The sequence below is a fragment of the Idiotropiscis lumnitzeri genome, chromosome 18 (assembly GCF_059441095.1).
Source record: "Idiotropiscis lumnitzeri isolate Australia: NSW breed Sydney's pygmy pipehorse chromosome 18, RoL_Ilum_1.0, whole genome shotgun sequence".
Taxonomy (NCBI): domain Eukaryota; kingdom Metazoa; phylum Chordata; class Actinopteri; order Syngnathiformes; family Syngnathidae; genus Idiotropiscis; species Idiotropiscis lumnitzeri.
In genome coordinates, this window is record NC_142408.1 from 5,273,381 (window position 1) to 5,300,455 (window position 27,075).

Here is a 27,075-nt window from a genome sequence, read left to right on the forward strand (position 1 = left end):
CGGTTTCCTCTCGCTTCCATTCACATTCCAAAAACAGCTTCATTAAAAGTGTCCATCGGTGTGAATGTGAGCTTGAATGGTTGTTTGTTTATATGTGCCCTTTGATTGGCCTGCGACCAATCCAGGGTGTACCCCACCTCTTGCCCAAAGTCAACTGATCGACAAGCAACACGGATGGATGGACATTTCCAGTGATCGTTAAAACAACAAAGCAAGCGACGGCCCGAGACTTTTGCACACTGCTGTCCGTCTATATCCTTTCAAAAGCAGCAGACCATCTCAAGTTGCAACAAATCATCTGCGCGCCACCGATACTTCGGCGCACATTCCTCGGTCACCTGTTTCCTCTTAGCAGCACATGTCAGCAAGTGAGTGAAGACAAAGTCAGCTGCTTTGCAAATTTGTCTTGTATCATCTGCCTTCAACCCTCGAATCACTGACGGATGATAGCCAAGTAAGTCATTTGTACTCTTGCTTGCAATGCTACGCAGAAGCGCGGCATCTCTCTAAAACTCAGTGGTGGGCTGTGCATTTGGTACCTGGGCCTTCAGTGGGGACTTAATCCATCTCTTAATGTCACCACTATCATGTTGCATTTAATGAAATAATCAAAACTGTTAAAAATGCACACACACACACACACACGCACGCAGTAGAACATATTCTAGAATTTCAGCAGAAAAAGGGCTTGCTTGTTCTGATCATTCACCCCAGTGGCCTGCAGTTTGTTTCAGCATGTGGTAAAAGTGACTAACATTTTCTCTTGCCCTTTTCACTTTTTCCACGTGTGTGTGGTGAACACGAACAGGAAGTTGGTTGATTGCATCCATCCAATTTTGAATAATTAGTTTTTTTAAAAGTCACAAAGGAGCCACAGAGGTAGTCAGGTTTTTTTCCCCTTCCCTGCTATAAAGATGTTTTTGTAGTAATAGCATGCACAGAAAAGGCCCTCTCAGTGACACAAGAGTCATTTTGTCTTTGTTACGCTCCACTACTTTTTCAAGGAAAATGTTTTGGAAACTTTGACCCACAGTAATCACTTTTTGGACCCTCTTGTCTCTTTACTTTTGAGTCTCCAAGACAGGAGGCTTCAAGTAAGTCAATGGGTCATATTTAAGACTGTCAGACGACATTATTTTATTGGTATAGCTTGAATTATGAATGCCGGCGATTTACGCTGACGCAGGATTACTGGAGGAGCTACTCCTTATTTAATTGTCACCTGTGATGATGTAATGAATAATGCAAAGTAAAATAAGATTTTTTTTTTATAAATTGACTGTTTATTAGTATATCCACTTCCCATGACTTAATTGAAATGTAAATTAAAGTGCAGGACAAATGCAAAATTTTCTTTACAAAAATGTCTTTACAATACTTTTGCATTCTTTTTCTGATTTTGGTCATGTGACTTTTGTAAACTGAGCCGTGATTGGTCGTTACCTGAGCCTGGAGCAAATTTTATAAAGAAGTCACGAAAAGAAAATACATCGATTTTACCCAAATTAATTATAGTGCGAAATGTGATAAATGACTTGTTTTTCGGTCAAGAAATGTGGAAGGAGGAATTAAATGTGTAAACGACTTGTATGTCTTAACGTGGGAATTTAACTATGGAATGAATGACGTGCCCCATCCCTCCTCCTTCGCCTTTCCTCCCTCCTCCTCCTCCCACCAGCTAGTCGCTCGGAGATCCCGAAGCGACACAGTTCTCCCAGTTTGGCTTCAGCCACCATGCGGATTCGCTAACAGTCACAAACACAGCGAACTTTGTCACGCCGCTTCTTCCTTCCCGCACCGGGACAACGAAGAAAACAGGTGGAAAACAAGGCCGTGGTGAGTTTTTAATTTCATTGAAATGCACTTTATTCCTAGTTTTTTTCTTTTGAATTATTTATTTCTTTTTAATTCTGCTGCGCTAACTCGCTAGCTAGCCGCTATGAAGTGCTGTTGAGTCTCCGGTAGTTGTGCACTTGAATCTCGCTTGCACTTGCTGCTCCCCTACGGAGAAGCGAAAACTATTTTCGTTGTTCTTGTTATCACTTTTCCCCGAGAGAGCGCCTTCTCTCGGAATTTCAAAATACTTGTCTGCATCGTTCCCAAGTCAAAAGTGCAGAGTCTGGATAGTTAGAAGTGTAAGTTTAGGAATTCAAACGGTTCAAAGGGGTTGTGGACAAGGGTGATGAACATAGGATCCGCGGACTATTAATGTCCCTTTCTCTCTCTGTCGGGGCTCGAGGGAACCTTGACTGATACATTTGGGGACTGCGATTTTTTTCCCAATTTAAATATATTTGAGAATTGCAAATAAAATGCTGGAGAGGCCAACTGGGGTTACACAGATTTGTGATGGTGTACATGGTTGAAATGTTAGCATTTTTTAACACATTACCAGACTCAAGACATTCGCCCCAGATACTTATTAAGCTGCTTTGTGGTGTTCTATAATCAGTTTCCTAGCTTTTTGTTAGTATAGCAGGTGCGGCTGTTAACATAGTTTTGCAATTCTCATTTTATGTAGTAGCTGATAGCGCATGATGGGAAATCCATCAGGATTTATTGTAACGCTTTCTACTCAACTTGCCATGTTGTTTTTAAAAATGTTTATTTCAAAGCATTCAATCTAGTCAGTCCGAGGTCCTAATTGTTTCACCTGTATGTTTGCAGCTGTGTGGAATATAAAGGGGGCAGAGAGGGTTGGGGGGGGGGGGGGTGGTAATGTTTAAGACGACTTAGGCCCCACCATTTTCCCTCGAGCCTGTTTGGCGGAAGCGCTGCATCCCTCCCGGACTCCTCTTGACTAAAATTTCAGTCAGGCCACGACATATCGTTCCTTGTCGCGTAATTCTTTTACGTTATGAAATTTATTTGAACTGCTGTACGTCTGTCACGGGGCGCTCACTCATGCCTTGTTGATATGATGAACTGTCTGTCGTGTCACGTGACACCCGGGCCAGTCGGAATGGTCGTGGTAGGGGGTTGCATACAGTGAGCAGGATATTGCCGTGTGCGCTTTCACCAGCAGACAAATCATTAAACAGCTGGCGGTTGAGGCCGTTCTGTTGCTTGCGCTGACTTTGCCTCAGGTTAGAGGTAGTGTTTGCATGTTGTGAGTTTGTCTAGTTGGTGCCTTGTTTCATTTAAACTACGTGATCGATGATCGTCCTCAAAAATCCTAATCGTGCAAAGCCCAATTTTCACCTCAAAACATGCTCTGGTGCCTGTCCCACAAGTTTGCACTGGCTAGTGCTTTGGCTGTACTATCAGAGGCTCAAGATTCCCAGCTCTTTCTGACGACAGAACTGAGTGCAGCGCAAAGCTTGTGATGCATTGCCACTGACAGCCAACTTGGCTGTGTGTGTGTGTGTGTGTGTGTGTGTGTGTTTTTTTTTTTTTTTTTTTTTTAAAGGTTCCCAGCGTTTAGTGTTGCCGAGGGCACGGAGCTGGAAGGGAATGGCAGCAGGAAGGCAACCCGCATACAGTACATTCTGTTTGTTGTTGTTGTCGTGTTCCTCCTACTCCTATCTTTGTCTTACTCCCATCTGCAAGCATGGCAACATTGACTTTTACCGTTGGCAAAAATGTAGTTGTCAACTTTTGCGATTGTCGGAAGGCATTGCTGCAACATCTAACACAGCAACGGTTCACCCATTTCGATTTCGATATGACAATAGCCCGGCGACAGAATACTTCTTGCATCCTTTGCGTTGCAGTCCCGTCGTCTCCAAAATGCCGGCTGCGTTGATGATGGCGCACATTGCACGTTCCCCATCCAAAGAGCCGAACTGTTTAACAGCTGGCCCGCTGCGCACTCCTCGAAGCGCTCAAAGGAGAGAAGGAAGCGACCCCCGTCACAATAGACACACTCCCTCGTGCCCCCTCCCCCGCGTCTCTCACTTGCTTCCTCCTCCTCCTCCTCCTCGACTCGATTGTGTGCATTGAGGTTTTCCAGCGACGAGACCGCTCCTGCACACCAGCAGATGAGCGCTGTCCCTCCCCGCCCTTTTTTTTTTTTACAAGCGGCCGACGAGGATGACAGTCATATTCGGACGATCAGAATCGTCGCGTTTCCAATTGTCTGTCATGCACCCACAAGAACGAGCGGAAAAATCTCTCCACCTGCAGAATTTTCCCCCTCGCTCATTATGGTAAGACTCCTGTCGCTACGTTCCTCCTCCAGAAACCACATTTTGTGCTGTTGAGACTCGCTTGCACGGTGCGCGCTATTTTTACTCCCGCTTGTGAAGTAAATAATTCAGTATTGTGCTGGATTGCACTTTCTGGGTATGAGTGGGACTTTTTGTAGTGTGGGAGGGGAAATACCCTCATAGGCGACTGATAGGTGGCCAGATGTGGCAAGATTGGAGCTTCTAGTAATCATTTCCTTGAAAAGTCACCATCTTGGATCTATATTTTTAGCTGTTTTTTACACATGATTTTTTAAAATGTACATTACTGCTAATCCTATTTGGATCAGGTCTTACATTTAATTCAGATTCTTTGGCTAGGATGCTAGCTCTGGTCTTTGTAAACCAGGGATGAGCACTTATCGACATTTCCACGATCGATGACTTTATCAATTCAGTGATATGTTGTGAATATATATATATATATATATATATATATATAATTATTATTTATTTTTTTTTGAAGGGATGGGAGGAACTCTAAATGTTCTGAACTCCTGTTTCTATGGCAGTGTCATATTGAACATAGTATTGGTGCAGCGGAACATTGTAGCAGACGCGGAATATGCAATTTTTGCAACATTTATACATACTTACAGAGAAGGACTGATGATGGTCTTGGGTGGGATTCATGCTACTGTTTGTCTCGTCATAATCATTGAGCAGAAAAAAAAAACATTTTTGGTTTGAGTAATCTTCTTTGGATTATGTACTTACTGTCCATTTAAAAGAATGTTGTAAAACATGACCAAAAAAAAAATATATCTCATTTTTTTTAGTGTCCAGTGCTTCAAAAAAAATTGGTCGACCAACACTTATCTGCTTACGGGGACCCAAATCCCACTTTGGCAGGTCACAATCTGCGTTATTTCCGCATGCTAACACAAAATGGCATATTAATCTAGGAATCCAATGTGGGCTATGGTAATCCATTAAAGTCCGATGAGACGAAGAGCTAATGCCTGATTTTTCTGTCGGCTACAGGATGCGTCACATTAAAATGTTCTCATCCGATAACCTCATAAATCCACTTTATGATGATTTGGGACAATGAGATTCATCTTCTCCCTCAACTTAATCTTTCAGCGACAATGTGTTTTACAGAACTGAGTCGCTTAACAAGTGAAGAGAAGCTTCTCACTGACAATTTGATTTGATAAACCCAAAAGTGGCAACAATCTTGGATTTGATTTTTGAGCAAAAGCGGCACCATTCTTTTCACTGAACCGCCGGGTCTGATTTGCGAGCAAGTCGGGAGCTCTCCGAGGATTACTTGTCTCTGTTTAGCTAGCTGGCCCGCCGAGTGAGGGGCTGCCTCAGTCTCCACGGCAACAGTATCCCACCGAACTTGTCTCTGAGAGCGCCGGCCTCGTCATGGCAATTGTGAGCCACTGAAGCATGTCTGCTAAGTTTGGAATCGTCTCACGGCCCGATTGTCATTTTGTGTATATGACTAATCACAGTGGAAAGAATTTCAAGTGTGATAAGGCAATCCTTGCTCTCAACTAACTAACTTTCTTTTCTGCTTTTTTTTTTTTTTTCCTTGGCAGATTGGCGTTTTGAAAGTCCCTGGGCCTCATCCTCAACTCGTTCCAACCGCGCAAGGGAGAAAGTGAGAAGACGTTTTAATGAACCACTACACGCTAGCCGACGCCATGGCCGATAAGTAAGTGGAGTGTCCTCTTAAGGCAAGTGTCTGGCTGTACTCTATCCAGCCCGTTTATTCATTGTGAAAGTCAGACTTCCATGCCGTGTTGCTGCTATGGCTCAAGCAATAACACTCCGCTCACTCTCCGGGAAGTGTTTGTTGAGTGTTCCAGTGCACCACCTGAGGTGTACATGGGGTGAGGGAGTTCATAACACAGGGGAGAGACTGGTTATGATTGTGTGTGGGTGTTTTTTTTTAAATTTTTTTGTAAAGGCTATTCCACCCGCCCTGAAATTTTATGACATTGCGTTGCATTTCTTGTTGCCACTCACAAAACGGCCTTCGGAACACCTTTGAGGCTTTGTAATTGCATCATCAATAAGTATTTTTCATTGGTTTTTTTTGGCTTTCTTTTAACGTTCACTCCATCTCCCCATGTGAGGTTGTAGAATTCCGGTTGCGGTAAGCAAAAAGAAAGAATGTTAAACTCATTTTGTCAAGCTACGACATCTACGGACAATTGTTTTCAAATACAAACATTTTGTTTCAAATTAGAAGACATCGTATTGGATCGAGGCCCTTCTGGAGTCGGTCAACGTGAAGTGAAAGTTTGTGGTAGTGACGAGCTGTGCGTCTCTGATGAAAGGTATCTGGGCAACCGAAAGGGTTGAAAAGGAGGGGGAGGGGCCGTCCTTTTTTTTTTTTTTTTTTTTTTTATTGTGTGCCTGTTACTATTCCGTGTTGTCGTACGATTGCTCAATAGCGAAGAATGATAAATGTCATTCCAAAAGGAAGTGAGGGGAAGAGTTGGAGGAGGTGCCCCACCGTCAACAGGGAACAAAGTCCCCCCCCTCAACATGCTATGATTTAACATCCATAACCAAGAAAAGCAAAAGGTGCTTCATATTTGCAAACAAACGTCCGCTTGAAAGAAATATTTGCGGAGTGCCGGATATCAGCCCACAACCTCTCAAACCGAGTTGACCTTGCTCATATTTGCCTGTTTTTAGCGCTTGTCATTTTTTGTGGTTTTCACGCATCCACTCGTGTTAAAGCTCGGGCCGCCAGCCAGGAAAGTTTCAAAAGCCAGATTTGCCCCTTTTAATCCTCTTCAAAGCAACCCCCTCCTCCTTTCCTGAGTGGTATTTCGCTAAACAGGAATTTCATCCTCTCTTACAAGTTTTTTTTTCCTCTAGTAGCAAATGATTTGGACATGCGGGTGATTCCCAAAAAAAAAAAGGTATGTCATGCATTTTCTCCTTAATTTAATTTGGTCTCATTAATCCATGACGAGCTACACCAGCAGTGCAGCAAACGTTACAGTGTTGGCATAATTAAGTTGTTTTTTTAGCACCATTAATTAGCGATTACCACAGGAGGCTAAAAATAGATTAGCCTTCAGGCTCACATACATACACTTTGGCAGCACAGAACCACGAGCTGTGGTTGGTTTGAGACGCTCAACAGTTGGTCGCGGTTTGCGATCGAGACGGTGGAGACAGTTAGGTCTCGAGTAAGATCGGAACCTGCCTCCCCACAAACACCTGCCTTCAACGAATTTAGATCTAGAGCTATTTAAAGAAGCTCTAGAATAGAATGAACTTGTTAGGTGCACTAGTAGATTGATGACTCTGAGATGTACAAAAGCGGGTGGATTTTAATGCTTAACTCGTATTCCCCAAATGCAATAATAAGTCATTCACTGCCATTGACGGATATAGAAGGCAGAAAGTGAATTCTTTCCACCTGGGCTGGTATTCTTTAAAATGCCGATTTCCGACTAGCCGGGCTGCATAGAACATATTCTTAAGACATTTCTTGGGTTGACTTTCCCTTTGGGCCATCATTGTCTCTAGTGGGAAGTCGAGTGTCAAACTGGCGCGACCTTGCGCCGTCATCTGTCATTTTGTTTCCTACTCACTGAGTTTCTGGAGTGGGAACCATTTGCTAAATTAGTTTGGAGTCTGAAGAGTCCTCATTCAAGTCCACGCCCATAACATTCCCACTTCCTCTTCTGGACCTTGGTGTCACCAAAGGCCTCACACTCGGGCCACGACGACGAAGACGTATGAAGGCGTGGCGTCGTTTGAATCAGGCAGGAAAAAGCAGCGTATCAGCTGTCAGCGGGTTTTGTTGGAGCCGAGCGGGTAACAGTCTGAGTGCTTCCTGACCACGTCGAAGGGTCGCAGCCTTTGACCCGCAGCTCATCAATCTCGCGCCAATGTCATCATCCCGCCCGTCTCAATCGAAGCTGTCAGAGGAGGGCAGGAGGCAGGGACTTGTACGGTTTGTTTGTGCTCGCTCGCATCCGTGTTTGGCTTCTTTGTGTGGGCATCAACAATGGAGTCAAGTCTGGAGTGCACACTGAAGGGTTGCGTGGGATATCTTGTGAGCTCGCTGACACTGATCTCACGTTATGGACGTTTGTGTGTGTCTGTGTAATTTGGGATCCCATGGAAAGTTTGAAAAACGCTGTTGTTGTTCAGGGTGATATTGAGCATTTCTTTGACAACGTTTACCGTTGCATTAAAGTGAGATGCGATCGCGCCACAATCTTGCTTTCATGCTGCATTGCTCTGGAATACTTTCTTTTGTTTTAATCTCTGGTTTCACTTGCCATATATGATAACAAATCTGTTGGTTTAAATTAAAGTTGTTGTTTGCCTACTAACATTTGTTGCTTTTTTTCCTTATTCTGCGATTAATGATACATGAGTGGAAATGGAGCCTGAGCTGCAGACAGAACAGTGAAAAGGGCAAATATGTAATCCTTTGTTGGCCTGTGGGAATAAAAGATGGTGTGCTTGCGTAAGGAGAAGGCATTCAGTGCCGTTGTGAGGGTTTTCTTCTGGCTCAGGGAAGCGGTCTGATGGAACAGACTGGAAAGGGCCTTGAGTGGAGGCCCCAACCATCTGTCACAATGTTTCTGTGTCTGCTGTCACCAAAATGATAGAATTCTTCTACTACTCCTACGATGCTTGCTAACAATTCTGAAAGTCATGCTAACTGTGTGAGACACCAATAAACCGCTGTAGAATGTCACGTTCAATACTTTTTGGAGGTCAACAAAAACATTTCCAACATCACAGAAGTTCTGACCTGTGATAAGTTTAGAGTTAATTTAGTTCAGGTCTTACATTTAATTCAGAATCAATTATCCTTAAAATGACACTTAACGGTTTAAAAAAAAAAATAGCATGTACGGATCTACTACCTCAGGGTTGCCAAAGTATGATTTTGAAAACATGTAAACATGTAACTAAAATAATGCTTGCGGATTTTAATATTATTTGAGGCAATCGGAATTGTTGGTATTTTAACAAGAAGCATGAAGTCAACACCCGTGATTGGTTATCATGGGCCACATTAAATGACTTGGTGGGCCGGATTTGGCCCCCAGGCCTTGAGTTGACACCTGTAGGCCACACTAATTGATGTGTAATTTTTTGCCTTGCTGATGGATCTTGGATCAGTTGACGACTTCAAGCTCTCGTCAGTACGTGTTTAGTATATTTTGGCTTGCGTTGATTTCCTAAGTGAATGTGATATTGTGATATTTGGCCCGTTGGCCCTTTTCATCATATTGCCTCAGAGTACTTAAAGGTACACACACACACAGACACACCCACACTCTTCATAACTGTCCTATCTGATCTCTCTCTTTTCTCGCCCCCCTCCGCCTAGCTTGAGGATTTTATAATTCTCCCCAGAGGAAGAGCGCCGCATCTTGTAAGCAGCCAAAGGTCAGAAATGTTATTCCTCACTCCCCGTTTTTTTTTTTTTGGCTGTGCTGTGCTGTGCTGTGCTGTGCAGAACGTGACCGACTGCTTGCACGCTCCAACACGAATAATGCATGCTTGCCCGACCATTACCCGCCGGACCACCCTTTACTCCTCCCCCGCTCCTGGAATCACCTTGGAGCTTTGCTCTCCTTTCTTGTTTTTACTCCCTTTCGCATGACCACACCTGGCTACTTTGATGTCATCCTGCTTTTTTCTTTGGTGCTTTTTGGTTGGACATCCGATCCTCAATTTCTTTTGGAAGCAACTTGATGATTTTTTTGCACACAGCTGCCTGCTTTTGTGAACCTCACATAATACTTTGCTCCGTCACTGTTCCCTGTCTTTCAAGCGTCTGCCAAAGGCTTCTCCGAGAGGCATGATTGAGTTACTGCAGTTTGCCAAACGGGATTGAAAATTGAAAAGAATTGAAAACCAAAGACAGCGTCTTGTTTTCCATTAATTTTTTTTTTTACTTTTATTGAAATTAAGTTTGAAAACATTAAGAAGTTCACAAGTAGCCACGGTGTTCAATTGCAATTCCTACTTCCGTATTTGTGCTGTACCTGTACACCGTGCGAAAATCAGCAAAACTTTTCTTTGCTGAACTAAACCCTCCCCCCCAAAAAAAAAATTATTTGTTTGCGTTCTGTCACAGAATAACGAAAAACTTTGATTTGAAAAGTCCCCGTGTGTATTAGTCCTGACTTTTGAGTAGTGAATTGATGCTTCATTAATTTTCTACCAATGAAATTTTGAGCAGTATTACTACTTTGGGTCCTCCCCATGATTCACTCCTCCTTACTTTACCTTTTTTTTTTTGCCTTCAATTTCTTCTGACTGAACATACCATGAGAATCCCTCTGCCGTGCTTGTATTTGTGTTGTTTGTCCACCCTTTGCTCTGTGATTTTTTTTTTTTTTTGTCTTAAACTGTTGCCAAATTCAAGAGGACACCCATCCTGGTGCCGTGACAGCCTTTGTGTCACACACAACTCCAAAGGGAAGTAGTTGTCCATACCGGGCCAGAATTTACCACCGTGAAATTGGTGGCTGCGAAAGACTGTTGCGAGAACGAAGAGGGAGGGCAATGAGTGCCAACTGCAAGCGGAGCGGATGAGATGTAGGATCATGTTAAGGGATGTTTGCCACTCCTTAAAGTGAGTGGTGGGAGTCGATCTCGAGGGGGGGGGGCGTAAACGATCCGTGAGAGCATTTCATCTAGTTTGTCATGAAATTGCGAAAAGAAAAGGACCTGCGACTGGACTCTAATCTGGATCTTCTGTGACTGCTGATTTGAGTCCATCCAAGAAGAAGCAGTGAGTGATGATGTTGACTGCTCACATTAGCATCTCTGCAAGCTTGCTTTTTGTTTTTTTTCCCACCTTGCAGATGTTTATCAAAACCCAAACTTTTCCTTTCGACATAGAATAATGACTACGAAGAAACTTTCTGCGCTGAGAAAGGGAGGCAACTCCCTACGCACATCACTCGCCCATATGTTCACTCTCCAAAGTTTTTTTCAGATCCTCCGCGGCCATGTGACTAAAGCAAAGGGCGTGTTGTTTTTAAAAAACGTTCACCATGGCCATACTAAATATACCCTTTTCAGGACCTGACCCCTCATTTGCCTTTGCTGTGGCCACTTTAGGTTGACATGCTCGCTCCGCCGTGGCCCTACAGCTGGTAATTATATAGGAGGGCTTTCATTTTACATCCTCTGTATAGTGTTTCCTTCACACACAAGCGCTTATCCTTTTCGGGTCTCTCATTGATCATTCGGCCACACTTTTTCATATCACCAGGAAGAGTTGGTTTTTGGTTCCCGTGTGTTCTCTTGATCCTTGAGGAAAGGCGTGGATTTTTAGAACTGTACCTCGAGGATTGAACGTAATCTGTTCTGTGATGCTGGTGAAATGATCCAAAGCTGAGGTTTGGGAGAAGTTAACGACTGTGATATAAATGAGTTAAAAACATTCTTAATGTAATCATATTTGTTAAAACACAACACAATGTTTTTAATATGGCAGGCTTAAGATCCCAAATATTAGCCTTGCAGTGCGAGAAGCTACAGGAAGTCCAAACTGAGAAAAATGTAGTATTGTCTTTTTTTTAATTTATTTATTTTTTATGGTAGGTATCAAGATGTGCTAATTGGCCGGACACATATAGATATTAGTCTTCAATTAACATCACATGGATGTTTTTGGAATGTGTGAACCATGCACATGAGCGAAGATTCAAACTCCGAATCTGAATTGTGAGGCAGCTTTTTCATACCGGTTGAAATGAGGTTTAGTGCGATAACGTGACAGTCCGAAATTTGTCGGACATTTCAGGCATATTTTGCAAGCTGCAAGGCATATGACTGCATCGAATGTAATCATCCAACCGTCCATCTGTCATCTGCTGAGGTTTCAGTGGATAATGCATCCAGACTGCTGTGTCATCTCTCAGCGGCTGGCCAAGCACTGGAGGTCACGCCGATGCATTTTGATTTTTTTTTTTTCGAGCCGCACACAAATTGCACCGTTCCGTAAGTAATTACAATGAGGCAGCCCACAAAAAAAAAAAATGCAAATAAAAACACGTATCCACCTGTAGCACATATGCTGGAATCGGGCAGAAGTTTCAATAATCGTATGAAATGAATGATTGCCAGCTGGAGTTGTAAAGCTTGGTTAAGCCTCACCGCAGAGGTTGTTAAAGCCTTGGCTGGACTGACAGAATCAGTTCATCATGCTGCGGGGAACCCGAAAGCCACCAGCATTTGTTTTAAGGCTCTTGGTCTGTGTGGTCCGCTGCACCCCCACCACCTCTTAGTTGACTCGATCACGTCCACTGAAATATTTCTAGCCTAATTTGCTTTTAATGTCTAAATCTGCCAGCTTCTGAGTATTTTGTTTCAAGTGAAGACATCCGTCTTTGTGGGTTACGTTTACAGTACAGTCCTCGCCTCACCTCTGGAAGGCCTGCTTCTGGTTCACGTGGCGATTTTAGGGAGCTGGACGGGTATAATCCGAGGAGCCCTTATAAATATTGGGATTGCGCTACAACGATTTTCCCCCCCGGGGTCAGATGAAGGGAGGAAAGCCATATGTGATTCACCGCTTGATTTTGCAAATCCTGCTCATAAATTTGGGGGATTTGAGATTGATAATCCAGGTCTTTCGTCAAAGTACATAAAAGAATATTAACTGAGATCAACTATTTAAAAAAAAAAAAAAAAGAAAAAGTAAAATCGCAGCTTTTTAAAATCATATTTAAAATATCGGTTTCATCAACCTACATTTTATGAAACCCTCACAATTTTAATATAACGTAAATGGTTTTCAATATATTTTCAATTTACCCTTTCATTAAAATTTTCAAACCATTTGTCTATTTTCAATTGCGTTACGCGACACTAAAAACAATTTTGCCCCCCCAAAAAAAAAACCTCCAGCCTATTCGAGAATAAAATGATTTGCAGTCTGTTTGCATGAGCAAGAATAAGAAGCAGTTCATCTGGCATCGATGTTGATGCATTGATGCGTGAGCCAGCGAGCGCTTTGAGAGGTTGGCAGCTTGTGAATGTCCAATTTTGGAGCATCCGCCTTCGCTGCTCGGCTCTCCGGATGCTCCGAGTCTTGTCTGCATTGCGTTTGAAATGTGGGAAGACATCATCTTGCACAATGCAATGGAACAATTGTTTGTTCCGGGGGGCTACTCTGTCGCTTGCACAAAAAAACCCCAAAAAACTGTCAGGCATGATGTCATGGAAGATGTTCGCAAAATCTCACAAGACTCTGAGATTTTAGCTGTATAAAGATTGAAAATTTAAATTGTGTATCAAATGCATGCCGTACAACAACAACAAGCAAGCATTTTGTCTTTTTCTGCACTTGTGTATAGGAATGCACAATCCTCAAGGCACATAATGAATAAATGTCCCCCGACTACATCCTATTGAAACCTTGACATTCTTTTGGAGCTTATTGTGGCCGACGCTTGCGAAGTCTTCCTGAGAAACGTACAGAATCCCAAATCACATAGCCAAGGTAATGGCCAATGCTCCTTTCTCGACCCTCTCTGCCCCAAGTGGGCATCCAGCCAACATCGGTGCTCGGTCACCAGCGCCGTACTGGGAACCCCGCGGCCCTGAGCAGGTGTCCGCCTCCGTGTGAGGCCCAAAGAGCCAAAAAGCAACACAAAGGGCTCAAAAGAAGCTTGCCAGCGTGGTAACCATCTTGAATATCCCGGCTCGGTATGGCAGCTCCTCTTAAATCTGTCAACGGGCGCAGGGCGGCTCTTTCTGCTACTGTAACCCACCAAGCCCTCCAAATGGGCTTTTAAGGCTTTTGTTAAGCCTTGACCTAAATGGGGCGCATGCACACTGCTAACTCGGATTGGAGTTCACAGGCACCTCGGGAAGTTATGATTTCGACTTTTGCTTTTGTTTTTACTCGTCTTTCAGACGGGCTATTATGCGAGATGATTACATCTGCAAAGCCAAACTGTGCCGGCATTTTCATTTGCCTGTGTCGTCTCCTAACTCTCTGTTCATTGTCGGCTGCTCTGGAGTGTTGATGTGGAGGGATGGAGGTGTGGGGGCGGGAGGGGTGGCGGCGGCGTGAGTGGAGGCCAGCTTCAGTAAACAATTGGTCCTTGTGCACTTGGAGCAACACCCCTTAAACCCCCCTGATGCATAGTTTGTGCCTGAAACTGCCAACTTTGGTGGGTGATCCCCATGTTTGGGAGGTCAAAACGCCCTAGGCAATTTGTTCTCATTTACTAGGGAATCAATAATCAATTAACACCCCCACCCACTCCTTTTTCCCAACAGAAGTGATTGATTGTTTATGTATCCTCCCACCATCCACAAACCTAACTAACCTATATTCACAATTAGCCTCCATGGTCCTTTCGGGTCACAAGAGAACAAAGGATTATTTGTGGTCGATTTTGTCCTTAATACCAGACCACTAATGTAACAACCATAGAGAAACAAAAAATCAATTCAAAACAACCTCATCTTTTATACATGAATTTTTTGTGGAGCGTTTGCAAACATGACATTTTTTCCGTTTTCAGTGAAACATTTTGATGTGTTGAAAATGACGTAAAATGCAAACATTTGGAAGCAACCAGCAAAAATGTCATAGTTTTGCATGGGAAAAAAAAAAACATTTCATGTAAATAGAAATAAGGACAAAATGAGAACATGGGAGACGATAGTTTTGCTCTGGTTTGTTCCAATTACAGAGAACCCTAACTCCTCTATTTAAATGTTTGCAAGCTCCGAGATGCAATTTAACATCTTTAACAAATATGAGACCATTTTAGAGGAGAGTAGATAAAACAGTGTCGCTTTTAAAAAAATTTTTTTTAATATATATCAAATCAGCATTTTGGAGCCTGAAAAAGCAAACCTTTGTCTGTAAACGTAAACAATTAAAACGATGGCATCAAGTCAAAAAATTGATGCTGCCTTCGAAACAAAATTTAAAATCCTGAAGAGATTCGTCTGTCAAAACGGAGGTTTGCAACATGCAAGACTTTTTTTTTTTTTTTTACCTTTTCTATAGAAACTCTGAGTCACAAAAAAAAAAATCAAAGTGTTATTGTGAATGGGTATTGCGCAACACAGCCCTACAATAAACTTTTCTCACTGCTAATTAAGTTTCTACCAGGTAAAAGCGCCGCATATTCTTGTCACAAGACACCCGATAACCTGTTATCGTTCCCGTCTTGTGGCCTTGTCACCCGTTTGCTTGCAGGTATCTTTCGAGGGACAAACGAGAATAACCCGCTCTTGCCCGGATCACTTTCCTTTCTCTTTGTGATGACGTGCACGACCTACCCACGACCCTCTGTGTGTGTGTGTGTCACAATATTACGTGTTGATATGACGTCATGTGAACACAAAATGCGTTCTGCTAGCACAAATCAACTCCCTCAAATTATGCAGTTTGGATAAAGAAAGCGGAAGCACTTTGAATGGACTGATAAGAGTTGATCACTTTGCGCAATGTGGTTTCATATTTCCCGGTTAATCTCACCCCAATCCATGTGAGATTGTCAAAAAATGTGACCAGAAGACTTCCACATGCTGCCTTTGCATGGCCAGCGCCATCCGCGCATGCGGCACAAGCGGGATTGAGAACAGATTTAGGGATTTGTTTTTTATATTTCTGCTTAATCTTTAAAGTCCCCCCACACAGTCTTAGATTTTCAGACTCGAGGTCAACTCTTAATTATTGAACATTTCAAAGCGTTAAACATTGACCGAAAGTATGGATATGTCACTTTGAGATAGACTACGCTAATTGGAATTAAAATATTGTTATAACTTTATTCTCTTAACATTTAGACTTTTTATGATGGTAATGCCTCTCTGAAATGTGTTTTTTATTCTTGCAAAAAAAAAATTCTCACAGTATTAAATTTTTTGCCTTACGAAGACTGTTGTTGTAACATTAACTTTTTATTAGACTTTTTTGTAAAAAAAAAAAAAATAATAATAATAATAATTCTCATGTTATATTTTCTTTACATCCTTTTTAGTACAACTGCTTCCCTTAAAATTACTTGTAAAAGTCTGAACCTTGTGAGGATAAACTGCACATAGAATGGCTTGATGGATGAATCAGGCAAATTCTTTTCCCCCTGCAACTGAGAGGCATGTCATAAGATTTTTCACCCATTTGCTTTTTTTTTTTTTTTTTTTTTTTTTATTTTTATTGCGAAAACGCATTACAGTTTCGTTTGTCTTCTGCATGTTAGTAATATTACTTTGTAAAAATGGTGCCTGTTTTTTTTCTATTTCTGATACTTTATGGGTGTGTTGACCACACATCACAATTTTATCCGGATTAAAAAAAATTTTTCTTTGAATTTACAGCATGCACCAAAAATAGTATCCCTGTGTGATACAGTGTAGTTGTCCAACAGCTGCCATAATAAAATTGTTAAATTAATATGCCTGACAGTTTTAATCCAAACTATTATCTCCCTGAACGCAATTTCTTTAACTACATGTGACAAGCAACTCCAAGTGACATGAGACTGAGTCAATCATGTCGCATTTCGTAGTGGAAGTGGATCTGTGTTTTCTTCCCATTTTTGGTCAGCGTAGCGTGAGAACATAGGCATGCGAGGAACTCTTCCTCCTTCTTATTCATGTCAACTAAATTGTGAAACATATTTTGGCTCACTCTCGCCGTTTGTTCCTACAGAGGAAATTTCACCATTCCGAAATTGTCGGAGTCCAACATGGGCTATGGCGTGCTGAGCGTGTTCCTGGGACTGCTCCTGGAGGTGTCCACACACGGACCCCATGCTGTGCCCCGAACCTCCTGGAGACACCAAGGTGAGTGAACCCCGATCACCCTGGTGTCTTTGTATTTAAAATCAACCATAGCTTTTTTTTTTTTAAGACACAGCTGCACCAAAAAGAGAAAAAATATTAAGTATGAATTAACTCATTCACTGCCGTTGACGGCTAATGACGTCAAAGTTAAGGAAAGTAATAATAATAATAATAAAAAAAAATCTTATTGTTGTATTGCTTCTTTATCCTCTTGAAGACATCATTGATCAGCACAAATTCTCGGGACAAAATGTTGCGTCACTTTGAACAAATTTGCCGTCAAAAAAGACGATGCAGATGCCGTTCCCTCGTAGTCCGTCTTTATTGAAGCAAACGTATAAATTGAAATAAGTGATGTGATAACCTTGCTAAACTCACTTTGGTCACCTTCCATTCGTGAGGCTTCTTTCCAAATGTTCTGAGCTCCTATTTCTCGTTCGTATTGCTGTCTGCTTATTTGCTGTCGTTTTTTTACCATCTGCATTTAAGATGACCACGGTTTATGTCAAGTCCTGGTGGGCTCCTTTGTTTGCTCGCGCTAGCTGTTATTTGAAATATTATGCACACGATGAGCCTCATGGAGGTGGTTTATTTGTTTTAATTTAAAGCGGGTTAATAATCACAAATTCTCGCTTTCCAAGTAGAAGGGCTCAGTCCGCCCCATCCCTCATGAATGGCTGGGATTCATGATACACAAATTCCCATCGATTCATCTCAGCGTCTTACCGGCAGAATTTTGAACAATGCAGGCACCATCAGGAAACCAACGAGTGCTCCAGACTGTGTGATTTTGCAGAGGCGTGCAACTCCAGTCCATTTTTTTTCATGACCAAGCGCAGTCGGGTTGCGCCTCGTCAGCCACAATGTCTGGAAAAGACACAATGGAAGGCACGTGAAGTGTGAAGCAGTTGCATAGTGAGCATGCTAGTTCCTCCCGGTATCCACCCTACATCATGTTTTAATTGATGCTTCCGCATATGTAATTAACAGAAAATTACTGTTCAGCTTGCCGGAACCTGATGTTGGTCGTGAGACCACCGCGACGACGGCCTGGCACTGACAATGAAAATACATGCTTGATCTTTTCTTATTGTGATATATTAGTCAGAGATTTGTCAGACAGCCTTTTTTTTGTATTTCCTGCTTGCAGAAAAGCTATTTTTATGCCGTCTGTGCGTTGTGTTAGATTTGTCTCAAGGGAAAATGGCCTGATCCCTGACAAGTGAGGGAAGGAAAAAAATACAGTGCAATACAAAGTTTTGACCTTTAAGGACACATTTCGCCCGTTAGAAGTCATGTAGAGTTAATCCTTCAAAATGTGGCTTTTGTAAAAGTCCAGCGTCAACGCTCATTTTCCATTTTACCTGAATCCATCTGTGGTGGTCAAGCAAGCCAATTCAATTTTGTGGTTTCCGTACTCAGAGTTGGAGCTGATGGAGTTCTCTGAGCCGGGCATCTCCAACTACTCCACGTTGCTGCTTAGCGACGAACGGGACGCACTCTATGTGGGCGCTCGGGAGGCCATCTTTGAGCTGAGCAAGAAGAATGTGACTGTCCGAAACAACAAGGTATGAAGGAAATTTGTCATTTTTAGTGCGTCTGCGTGTGCATGGCAACACCACGGCAACATGCTTCGGTCACGCTTTCTGTTTCTACCGTCTTTGATATTCTGGGCTATTCTTTTTGCGGTGTGACATGTTTTAAGATGATTAAAAATAAAATGAAAGGAATAAGATGGGGCAAAAGAGGGATGATTTCTTTTTTTAACCCCCAAAGATTTTTATAGTAATCTTCTGTCAAGACAGACAGACATTTTTAACATCTGATTTTTTTTTTTAAGTAAATCTGTGCAAATTTTTTATTTATTTTTTTTGCAGGCACATTTTTTGCAGTCGAATTTTTTTTTTTTTTTTTTTTACATGTTGAATTTCAATGCTGAAAAATTCTGTCTTATTATTTTTTATGGTAAAAAAAAATGGTAATAACCAAAACTCCGATGCACCGATTTACTTCCATACAAACTCCTCATTTAATCCGAACTGCTTTGTTCAAGGTTCTGTGGCAAGTTGGCGAGACCCCCATTGCCATGTGTACTCTCAAAGGCAAATCAAAGGAGGTGAGAAGTGAGAATTCTGGTTCCTATGCCAATTACGATTGCCCCACGGGAGTTTTTAAAGAGTTGAAGTATTGCTTGTTTTTTTTTTTGGTAACTTAATGAGTGGGAACATTTGAAAAGACTTGACAGCTTCATGCACACAATTTTATTTCTTTACGGTATATTTTATATTTGACTGTGTAATGCTTTTTTTTAAATTAATTTCAATGATGAAAATTAATGTACAAATAAATTGAATCGCGCTATTGGTCAACAAACAAATGTGGCTCGCAGGTTAAAGTACCAATGTACCACAAAGTGTATGCGATGTTTTTGAATCCACTCGTCTTTGTTGGCATCCAGACCGACTGTCTGAACTACATCCGAGTGCTGCAGGTGGTTGACGAAAAGCGACTCTACGTCTGTGGGACCCATGCCTTTCAACCACAGTGTGATTACTTGGTGAGTTGTTGACGAGCTTTTTCAACATTTTCCCTCAAAAGTCACTCAATAGCTCCCCGTTAGAAAGCAGGAGAAAAAGTCAAAGTCTGATCCTTTTTGCGGAATTGCAATAATTGGGTGCCAGGCTCTGTTCATCACGGCTTGTAGCTTTCATTTTGCGTTATGATTGTAGCTTTACTTTGAATATCTTTGCATCTGTTTTGTTTTTATTACAAATCCTGTTTCTATATTCTATACTGCCTTATTATTTATTGGCCAAATACATTTTGAGCGTTCATTAACAACCAACTTTCTCAGTCATTGAAAAGTGGTTGGTCGTGGTTGTAGACACGATCCCATTTTATACGTCTCGGAATCTTCTTTTGCAGACTTTGGCTGACTTTTCCCTGGAGGGTCGAGCAGAAGACGGCAGGGGGAAGTGCTCCTTCGATCCCTCACAAAGCTTTACCACCATCATGGTTGGTGAGTTACGGACCCTTTTAAAGAACTTTTTGATTTTTGAGAATCAACCCACATGAATTAAAATGACTTTTAACCCCTTTTTTTCCCCATCAGATGGAGAGCTGTATTCTGGGACTGCTTATAATTTCTTGGGGAGCGAGCCCATTATTTCTAGATACTCTCCATCGCCGTATCTGCTGAGGACAGAGTATTCCACGTCATGGCTCAATGGTGAGCGCTCTAAAAACAGACAAACATGAACACACAAATACCTGTCGAGCTGAGGTTTTGTGCTCATGTGATGGGTTGGCAAGTTCATCAATTTCAAGTGTCTGGCGCTTTCCATACACTAGTGAGATTTTTCTCAACACTTCCCCTCATATTTTCTGCAGAGCCCAGTTTTGTTTTTGCCGACGTCATCAGGGAAGGGGAGAACCCGACAGACGGCGAGGATGACAAAATCTACTACTTCTTCACCGAAGTGTCCGTGGAGTACGAATTCTTCGGCAATCTGCTCATTCCGAGGGTGGCACGTGTTTGTAAGGTGGGTACGTCATTCATCATAGTCCTCGTGCAGCTCGTAGCGTCTGTAGTCATCTAGAAAAATCCTCAAGCTCATCTCAGTTGCTCTTCCTTGACACAGGGCGACCAGGGAGGACAGAGGACGTTGCAAAAGAAGTGGACGTCCTTCTTGAAAGCCAAGCTGGTGTGCTCCATGCCCGAACTCAACTTCGTCTTCAACGTGGTGCACGACGTCTTCATTCTGAAAGGCGCCCACTTGAGGGACACGGTCATCTACGGGGTCTTCACCTCTCAGTGGTAAGCACTTGTTCACATCTCCGTTGTCGATCATCTAGCCATCCATTTTCTGTGCTCGGTCACCTGCTGCCCTCTAGTGGCGAAGAGCATGAATTGAGCAAAATTTTCACCTGTTGATTTTTTTTTTTTTTTTTTTTTTTGCATTAGTCCTATGACTTGAAATAACCATAAAGGCAATGGTTTAAGATGTATTTTAACATTCCCATGCCATGTGTGATAATACTAAATGCAGAAAAAATGATGTAGAACGTCCCGATTTGTTAACATCTGTTTAGAAATTTTTGTGTGTAAGCACCATTTATGGAGTTACCGCTGTATACTGTCAAAACTAAAATCCAAACAATTGCATTTCTTTCCCCTTAAAAATCAGCTATTGTGATTATATTACTGGTTCTGAATCATTCTTATTTCAAGCCATGTATTTTGTACCGTGTCTCTTCAATCTTGGCCTCAATCCTGTCTCCAAAGGGGAAATGTCGGTCTATCGGCAGTATGCGCCTACAACATGTCCGCCGTGGATGAGGTCTTCTCCAAGGGCAAGTACATGCAGAAGGCCACTGTGGAGCAGTCCCACACGAAATGGGTTCGCTACAATGGCGTTACTCCTTCACCACGACCTGGAGCAGTAAGTTCATATCCTGTACATCAGCTGTACATTTGCTTTTAACGACTACAATTTCAATTTCTCACTGGAATTAGCCCCATTCTTTGTCTTATGCAAATGAGTATCTGCAAACCCTACTTTATAAACTTCTGGGCTAAAAGCCACATCCAATTTTCCTTACCGTGACAAATAAGGGTGGAGCCTAACTCTGACTACTTGAGCGGCTGCTTCTTATGGAAGCAGAGCAAAGTGTGCTTGCAAGGCAAACTCAGTCATGAGGTTTTCCGTCATATTTATTAAAAAACGCTTCCGTGTGCCCTGGCAGTGTATCAACAGCCGCATGCGACAGCAGAACATCACCAGCTCGCTGCACCTTCCCGACAAGACCCTGCAGTTCGTCAAGGACCACCCCCTGCTGGAGGACCCCGTCCTGCCCATCGGCAACAGGCCCCGCCTCATCACCAAGGAGGTCAACTACACGCAGGTCGTCGTGGAGCGGGTCCGCGCCCTAGATGGGAGCATCTTTGATGTCATTTTTACCGGAACGGGTACGAAACATTGAATATGTCACACATTTCGAGTTGTATTCACCCATCCGTCCACAAAAGCAATGGGAGAGCATGCAAACGCCACACGACCGATTCTGTCAGGCAGGCATGCTAACCACAATCCCACCACTTTAGATAAGGGGGTTCTGCACAAGTCGGTGGTCCTCGGAGAAGAGGTCCATATGGTGGAAGAAATCCAGCTGCTGAAGAACTCCGAGCCCATCAAGAACCTGGTGCTGTCTTCCGAGGTCTGTAGTGTTGCATATTGAATACTTCCCTTCAGAAGTAGATCCGTCCTTTTCACGTCACGGGAATAAATGGGATCTCTTACCATCTGGATTGGAGTTTATAAATTCTCCGACCCTCCTCGCAGATGCAATCCCTGTACGCCGGTTCAGACTCGGGCGTTGTTCAGTCTCCCACGGCGTTCTGCAGCAGCTATCAGTCCTGTGATGACTGCATACTGGCCCGAGACCCATATTGTGCCTGGGACCCTCAGACTGCTCGCTGTGTCAAAATCTCTGACACGCCCGGTCAGCAGCTCAGGTTATTCAAATATTACCTGTGACTGCAGCTCATTGTTGCCTGTGTTTTATTGTTTTTGACTATTGTTTAAAAAAAAAAAAAAACATGTTCTTCCCTCCAGAACGCTAATTCAGAGTTTGAGTGGTGATGCAGACAAATGCCCTAAAGGTAAGGTGCCATCAAAGATTAAAAGAGAAAAAAAAAATCACTCAAAGACGTGTGATCTGTTATTTGGATTGTGCGAAATTGATTGTTTTAACTGATACTATTTTATTCCGGAAGAATTAGTATTGTGACAGTAAAATTCTATTTTTTGACAAAAAAGGATAGTCGTACAAAAAAAAAAAAGTGTGTTTTTTTTTTTTAGGTTAAAAATCAATAATATTTCCATGAAATTCTTGTTAAATTGCTAAAATAAAGTCCTAATTTTTTAAGTAAACATTTTTGGGATTAAAAAGTTGTACAACACAAATTAAAAAAGGACGTTTCATTTTCTCCTCCGGTCTTTCAATAATGTGACTCTGGTGTGGTTTCCGTTTGGTAGCTCCCGTTGTGCCCCTGAAGGACTACCAGCGTGTTTCGGTGAAGCCTGGCAGCTCCGCCGAACTGCCGTGCCAGGTGCGCTCCAACATGGCACAGGTGATGTGGCGATGCAACGGCTCGCTCCTCACCGACGCCTCCCCCTTCCACTTCATCCGAGAGAACGGCCTGCTCATCTACAGCGTGGCCGCCGAGGACCAGGGCCGCTACGAGTGCTGGTCCGTGGAGTTCGTCGCCGCCGTCGGGAAGAACTTCACTCGCCTCCTGGCGGGTTACGTCTTGTCTCTGGAGGTCCGTCATGGCGCCACCACCCGCCACAGCCAGGAAAACACGCGCGGCGTGGAAGGTAAAATTGAGGCCGACAGAGCGCTAACATCAGCCGTCGCCCCGCCCAATTTCACCGCCGCCGTGCAGCTCACATCCCCGCCCCGCTCATCACTAACCCCAAGCAGCATCACCGAGCAGCCGTCCGAACAGCACGTCCCCCCGAAGAGCGACGCCCCGGAAGCAGAGTACTTGCAGCGCGGCAACGGCACGGCCCTCCTCTTCCTCTTCTTGCTCTTCTTCCTCCTCTTCCTGGCTGCCGTGGCCTACAACTGCTACATGCAGTACCTCCCACCGCCGTGCCTGCGCCTGCGGGCAGCCCTGTTGGGCACGCACAAGAAAACCGACGTCACCCGCCCTGAATACAGCGCCTGTGAAGCGGGCCTCATGGAGGCGCCGGCCGTGTCACACAAAGTCGCCACGATGGAGCGGCCGGCGCAGAACAGCACTCAGAACCTGCGCGGTCTGAGGGACACGGGCTACGAGACGGAGCCCGAGTGCAGCAACGGCCGCGTGCCATCGCACGCCTTCGGCGACGAAAGCCCGTCCCCGCAGAAACCCTTCGACGTTGACTGTGACTCCCAGTCCATCCAGTTTGCTGACGCCGATGAGCCTTATTGCTAGAAACTAAATGGAAGGTCGTCATTTTGCTTTTTATGTTCAGGAAGCTGCTGTGTCCTCTTAACGGTTGCAAAGGGGCAGAAAATTTCCAGAATTTAAGATAGGATTTTTTTTTTTTTAAATATTCCTGATTTCAAGATTTCCATTGGAATTAAGAGAATTTCTGTGACTTAAGGGTAATTTAATAGAAAGGTATAATGTGCAATCTTAGATTAAAAACAGTTTATCATAAGCAGACAGCAATATGAAATAGTTAATTTTTTTTTTTTACTTGATTCACGTCGTGGCGTATGGGAATCTCGGATCGCAACTTGCAAAAACTCAGAAAACAAGGTACTACTGGGGCTACAACTAACAATTATTTTAATATTTATTTTAATCTCCATTCCTATATTCAAACACAGGACATTATTTCAGGTAAAAATGTTGATCTAGTTTTCCTAACTAAAAGCAGATCTTTGCAAAGTTTTATTTTTATTTAACACCAAGCTATCATGGAGGACTCTAGAAATCTGACTAGTTGCTGTTGAGATGCTGAAATTCCACAAATTTGAAAAATTTTAAATTGATAGAGGTCTCAACGATTAATCAATTATCGGAATAATTGATTGATTAGTCATCGATTTATCAATTCATTATTGTACCACAAATTAATTATAATGATAAACTATTCATATAGTTTTGATGTCTAAATTACATTTAAGTCCCCGACTAAACACCAACCGTCACTTTTATGAATTCCTTGTTAATTCTCATTAATTCCCATGAAATATTTCATCTTTGAAAATTCCCAGAATTTTGCAATCCTAGTACGCGCCTATCGATTTTTCACAATTTATCAAATTTTGAGAAGGTGAGAGACCCAACACTTGTGGAGAAAAAAATATATATTGTGCGTGTTCTGACTGCTCTCGTGTAGTATACTTGAGATGACCAAAACAGCATAACACACACAAAATCACTAGGTCACCTCAAATAAATCAGATGCCTGTTGTAATACCAAAACTTGCCTGTGAGTGGCAGCACAGAGCTACACGGCATCCTGATTGCCGGAAAATACAAAGAAGATTAGTCGGAGAAGGACGAAATATAAAATGTGAGGTGGAATGTTATCTTTTCTGGTAATGTTGCCATTGTTAATGTCAATTTTTTTTTTTTGTTGAATGCGCTCTACAAACTTTCGCAGCGGCCAGTTGCTCCTCTATTTGTGTCTGCCAACAGTTAATTGGCTATTATTCCATTTAGTGTCACAGTGTCTTAATGATTAGTGATTGTAAATATTAACTTTTACGAGTCTCTGTTGTCCCGAGCATATCGGGGAGGAAAGGGCACACTTAACACACCCCTCACCACAGGTTAATCATCCTGAAAAATCTTTTAGAGACGTACGATAACCGGGCCCCGCTGACTGATCACAAGGGAGGAAAAATAATTTTTATTTGTCCCGATTGTTGTTGTGTGTGTGTTTACCCTGTTTTAGCTTCGGTCCAGCAAGAAAAGCTAATTCCTTAATTCCAAATTGGAAACATTGTTTACCAAATTGGTAAGTTATGTGGATGTTCTCCAAATTGGACTCCGTTTTCTCTGAACGGGCTGAGTAAGTCATTGTTTTTGTTGTTGTTTGTTTTGTTTTCTGTGTTGTCTGCATCCTGGGCCGATGGACTTGAAAAATTCTCAGGGAAGGTTTTGACATCACCCAGCTTTATTTTCGGGAGGGGGACGATGGCCGATTGAATGGAAGTCTCATGGACAAATCATACCACTCTTGCGTTGAGAGGAGAATCTCTTGTCTCTCTGCCATATTGTCGTTGTTCCTTGATATCACTTTTCAATCATCCACTCTATCCACAAGCTGAAACTTTTTTTTTTTTAATTGAGCCTCCCATTTCCTCAAATAGGGGCCACACCTGTAATGGATAATCTCTTGTTTACAGACAACTGAGAAGTGATGTCTGTTGCTAACCAAAACAGCAGCATCTTTTTAGGTCGTTGAGGTCAAGAGTTGAATTGCGCCACCATTTTTTTTTGCCCCCCCATAGTTTTAAATACCTGTTAATTGAATTGAATTGTAAACTCATTAAATGGCTAAAGTTGTCCCCGGTATACAGATGATTAAAAAAAATGGCCACTATTTATTGGAACGAGGTATTTAAGGTGAATTTATTTAGAGCTGCTTTTCTGGCTTCCGTCGTGTCTCTTGTGTCCCATGTTCCTCAATTTTCAGTTTTTTCCTTCCTCTTCTCACCACCACCATTTCCTTCCTTCCTTCACAGCCTCTTCGTCTGTCTTCCCTTCCTCTACTTTCACTTTCTCCTCTTCCTCCATGAAGCCTCGCCTGGAGACTGGCGAGGTGGAAGTAAGGCTGTTGCCCCCCTTCCTGAAAGACCAGGCGTGGGGGCTTCATGCCCACGAGGCCTTCCTGCTCTTCTGTCTGGTCCTGGGTGAGTGATGTGCCACCGCCCACACTGCAGCCTCAAAAAAAAAAAAAAAAAAACTTAACCCGTTGTGTCTGGACTTTGCCTGCATGGCCTGACTAACATTGCGGCCTGTCCTCCGAACTCTTCAACTTTTGAATGTGGCGGCACTGTAAGAAGCTGACATTTCGACTTTGAATGTCTGAGAAGGGGTGCGGTGGTGTTTTTTGTTTTTATTTGGTTTTAATCTATGGTAGGCTCACTGTGTTGCATCCCACTATGCCAACTGGGCCCTTTTTGTGCCTGCAAACGTGTCAAGATACTTGTGTGTGTGTGTGTGTGTGTGTGCATATGGGGATAAGACATGTAAATAAATGGAGCTTGTCATTAGGTAGGGATACAAAATAAAAGTTGTCAAATGTGTCTAACACTGGCTCATTGGCTTTTTTTTTAATTTGCTGGTTTGGTGAGAATAACACAACATAGCTGAGGAGACCTCAACCTTATGATTACTACCTTGCCTGATGTTCTATACAAGCCTTCCCTGGCAATGATGTTAGTTGCCAATAATGCATGCATATACTAACAATACTCAGACTTCCATATAAGAAAAACTTTTTCTTTACCGTTGTATTATTTGCAATGCTACCACAGAAGTCTACCGAATGATGGCAAAGCATTAACGTGCAATAATCATCGAAGCAAAAATTGATGCGTA

The 27,075-nt window shown here is 42.7% G+C and overlaps 1 protein-coding gene across 4 annotated transcripts; it reads left to right on the forward strand.

The window, feature by feature from the left end:
* The first annotated feature begins 1,632 nt into the window (after positions 1 to 1,632).
* sema4d (sema domain, immunoglobulin domain (Ig), transmembrane domain (TM) and short cytoplasmic domain, (semaphorin) 4D) lies at positions 1,633 to 26,785 on the forward strand. 4 transcript variants are annotated; one of them, XM_088281772.1, is made up of 17 exons: positions 1,633 to 1,836; positions 5,738 to 5,853; positions 16,831 to 16,964; positions 18,387 to 18,532; positions 19,018 to 19,080; positions 19,423 to 19,521; positions 19,890 to 19,983; positions 20,077 to 20,193; positions 20,355 to 20,506; positions 20,606 to 20,781; positions 21,250 to 21,406; positions 21,711 to 21,933; positions 22,069 to 22,181; positions 22,307 to 22,479; positions 22,580 to 22,626; positions 23,003 to 23,344; positions 26,217 to 26,785. In XM_088281772.1, the coding sequence occupies exons 2-17, from the start codon at positions 5,816 to 5,818 to the stop codon at positions 26,390 to 26,392; spliced, it is 2,250 nt and encodes a 749-aa protein (XP_088137898.1). In that variant the 5' UTR covers positions 1,633 to 1,836; positions 5,738 to 5,815; the 3' UTR covers positions 26,393 to 26,785. The 4 variants fall into 4 exon arrangements, with proteins under 4 accessions (XP_088137898.1, XP_088137894.1, XP_088137896.1 ...); XM_088281768.1 differs by lacking the exon at positions 26,217 to 26,785 and having other exon boundaries at positions 23,003 to 25,828; XM_088281770.1 differs by lacking the exons at positions 1,633 to 1,836; positions 26,217 to 26,785 and adding an exon at positions 3,968 to 4,148 and having other exon boundaries at positions 23,003 to 25,828.
* Positions 26,786 to 27,075: the final 290 nt, after the last annotated feature.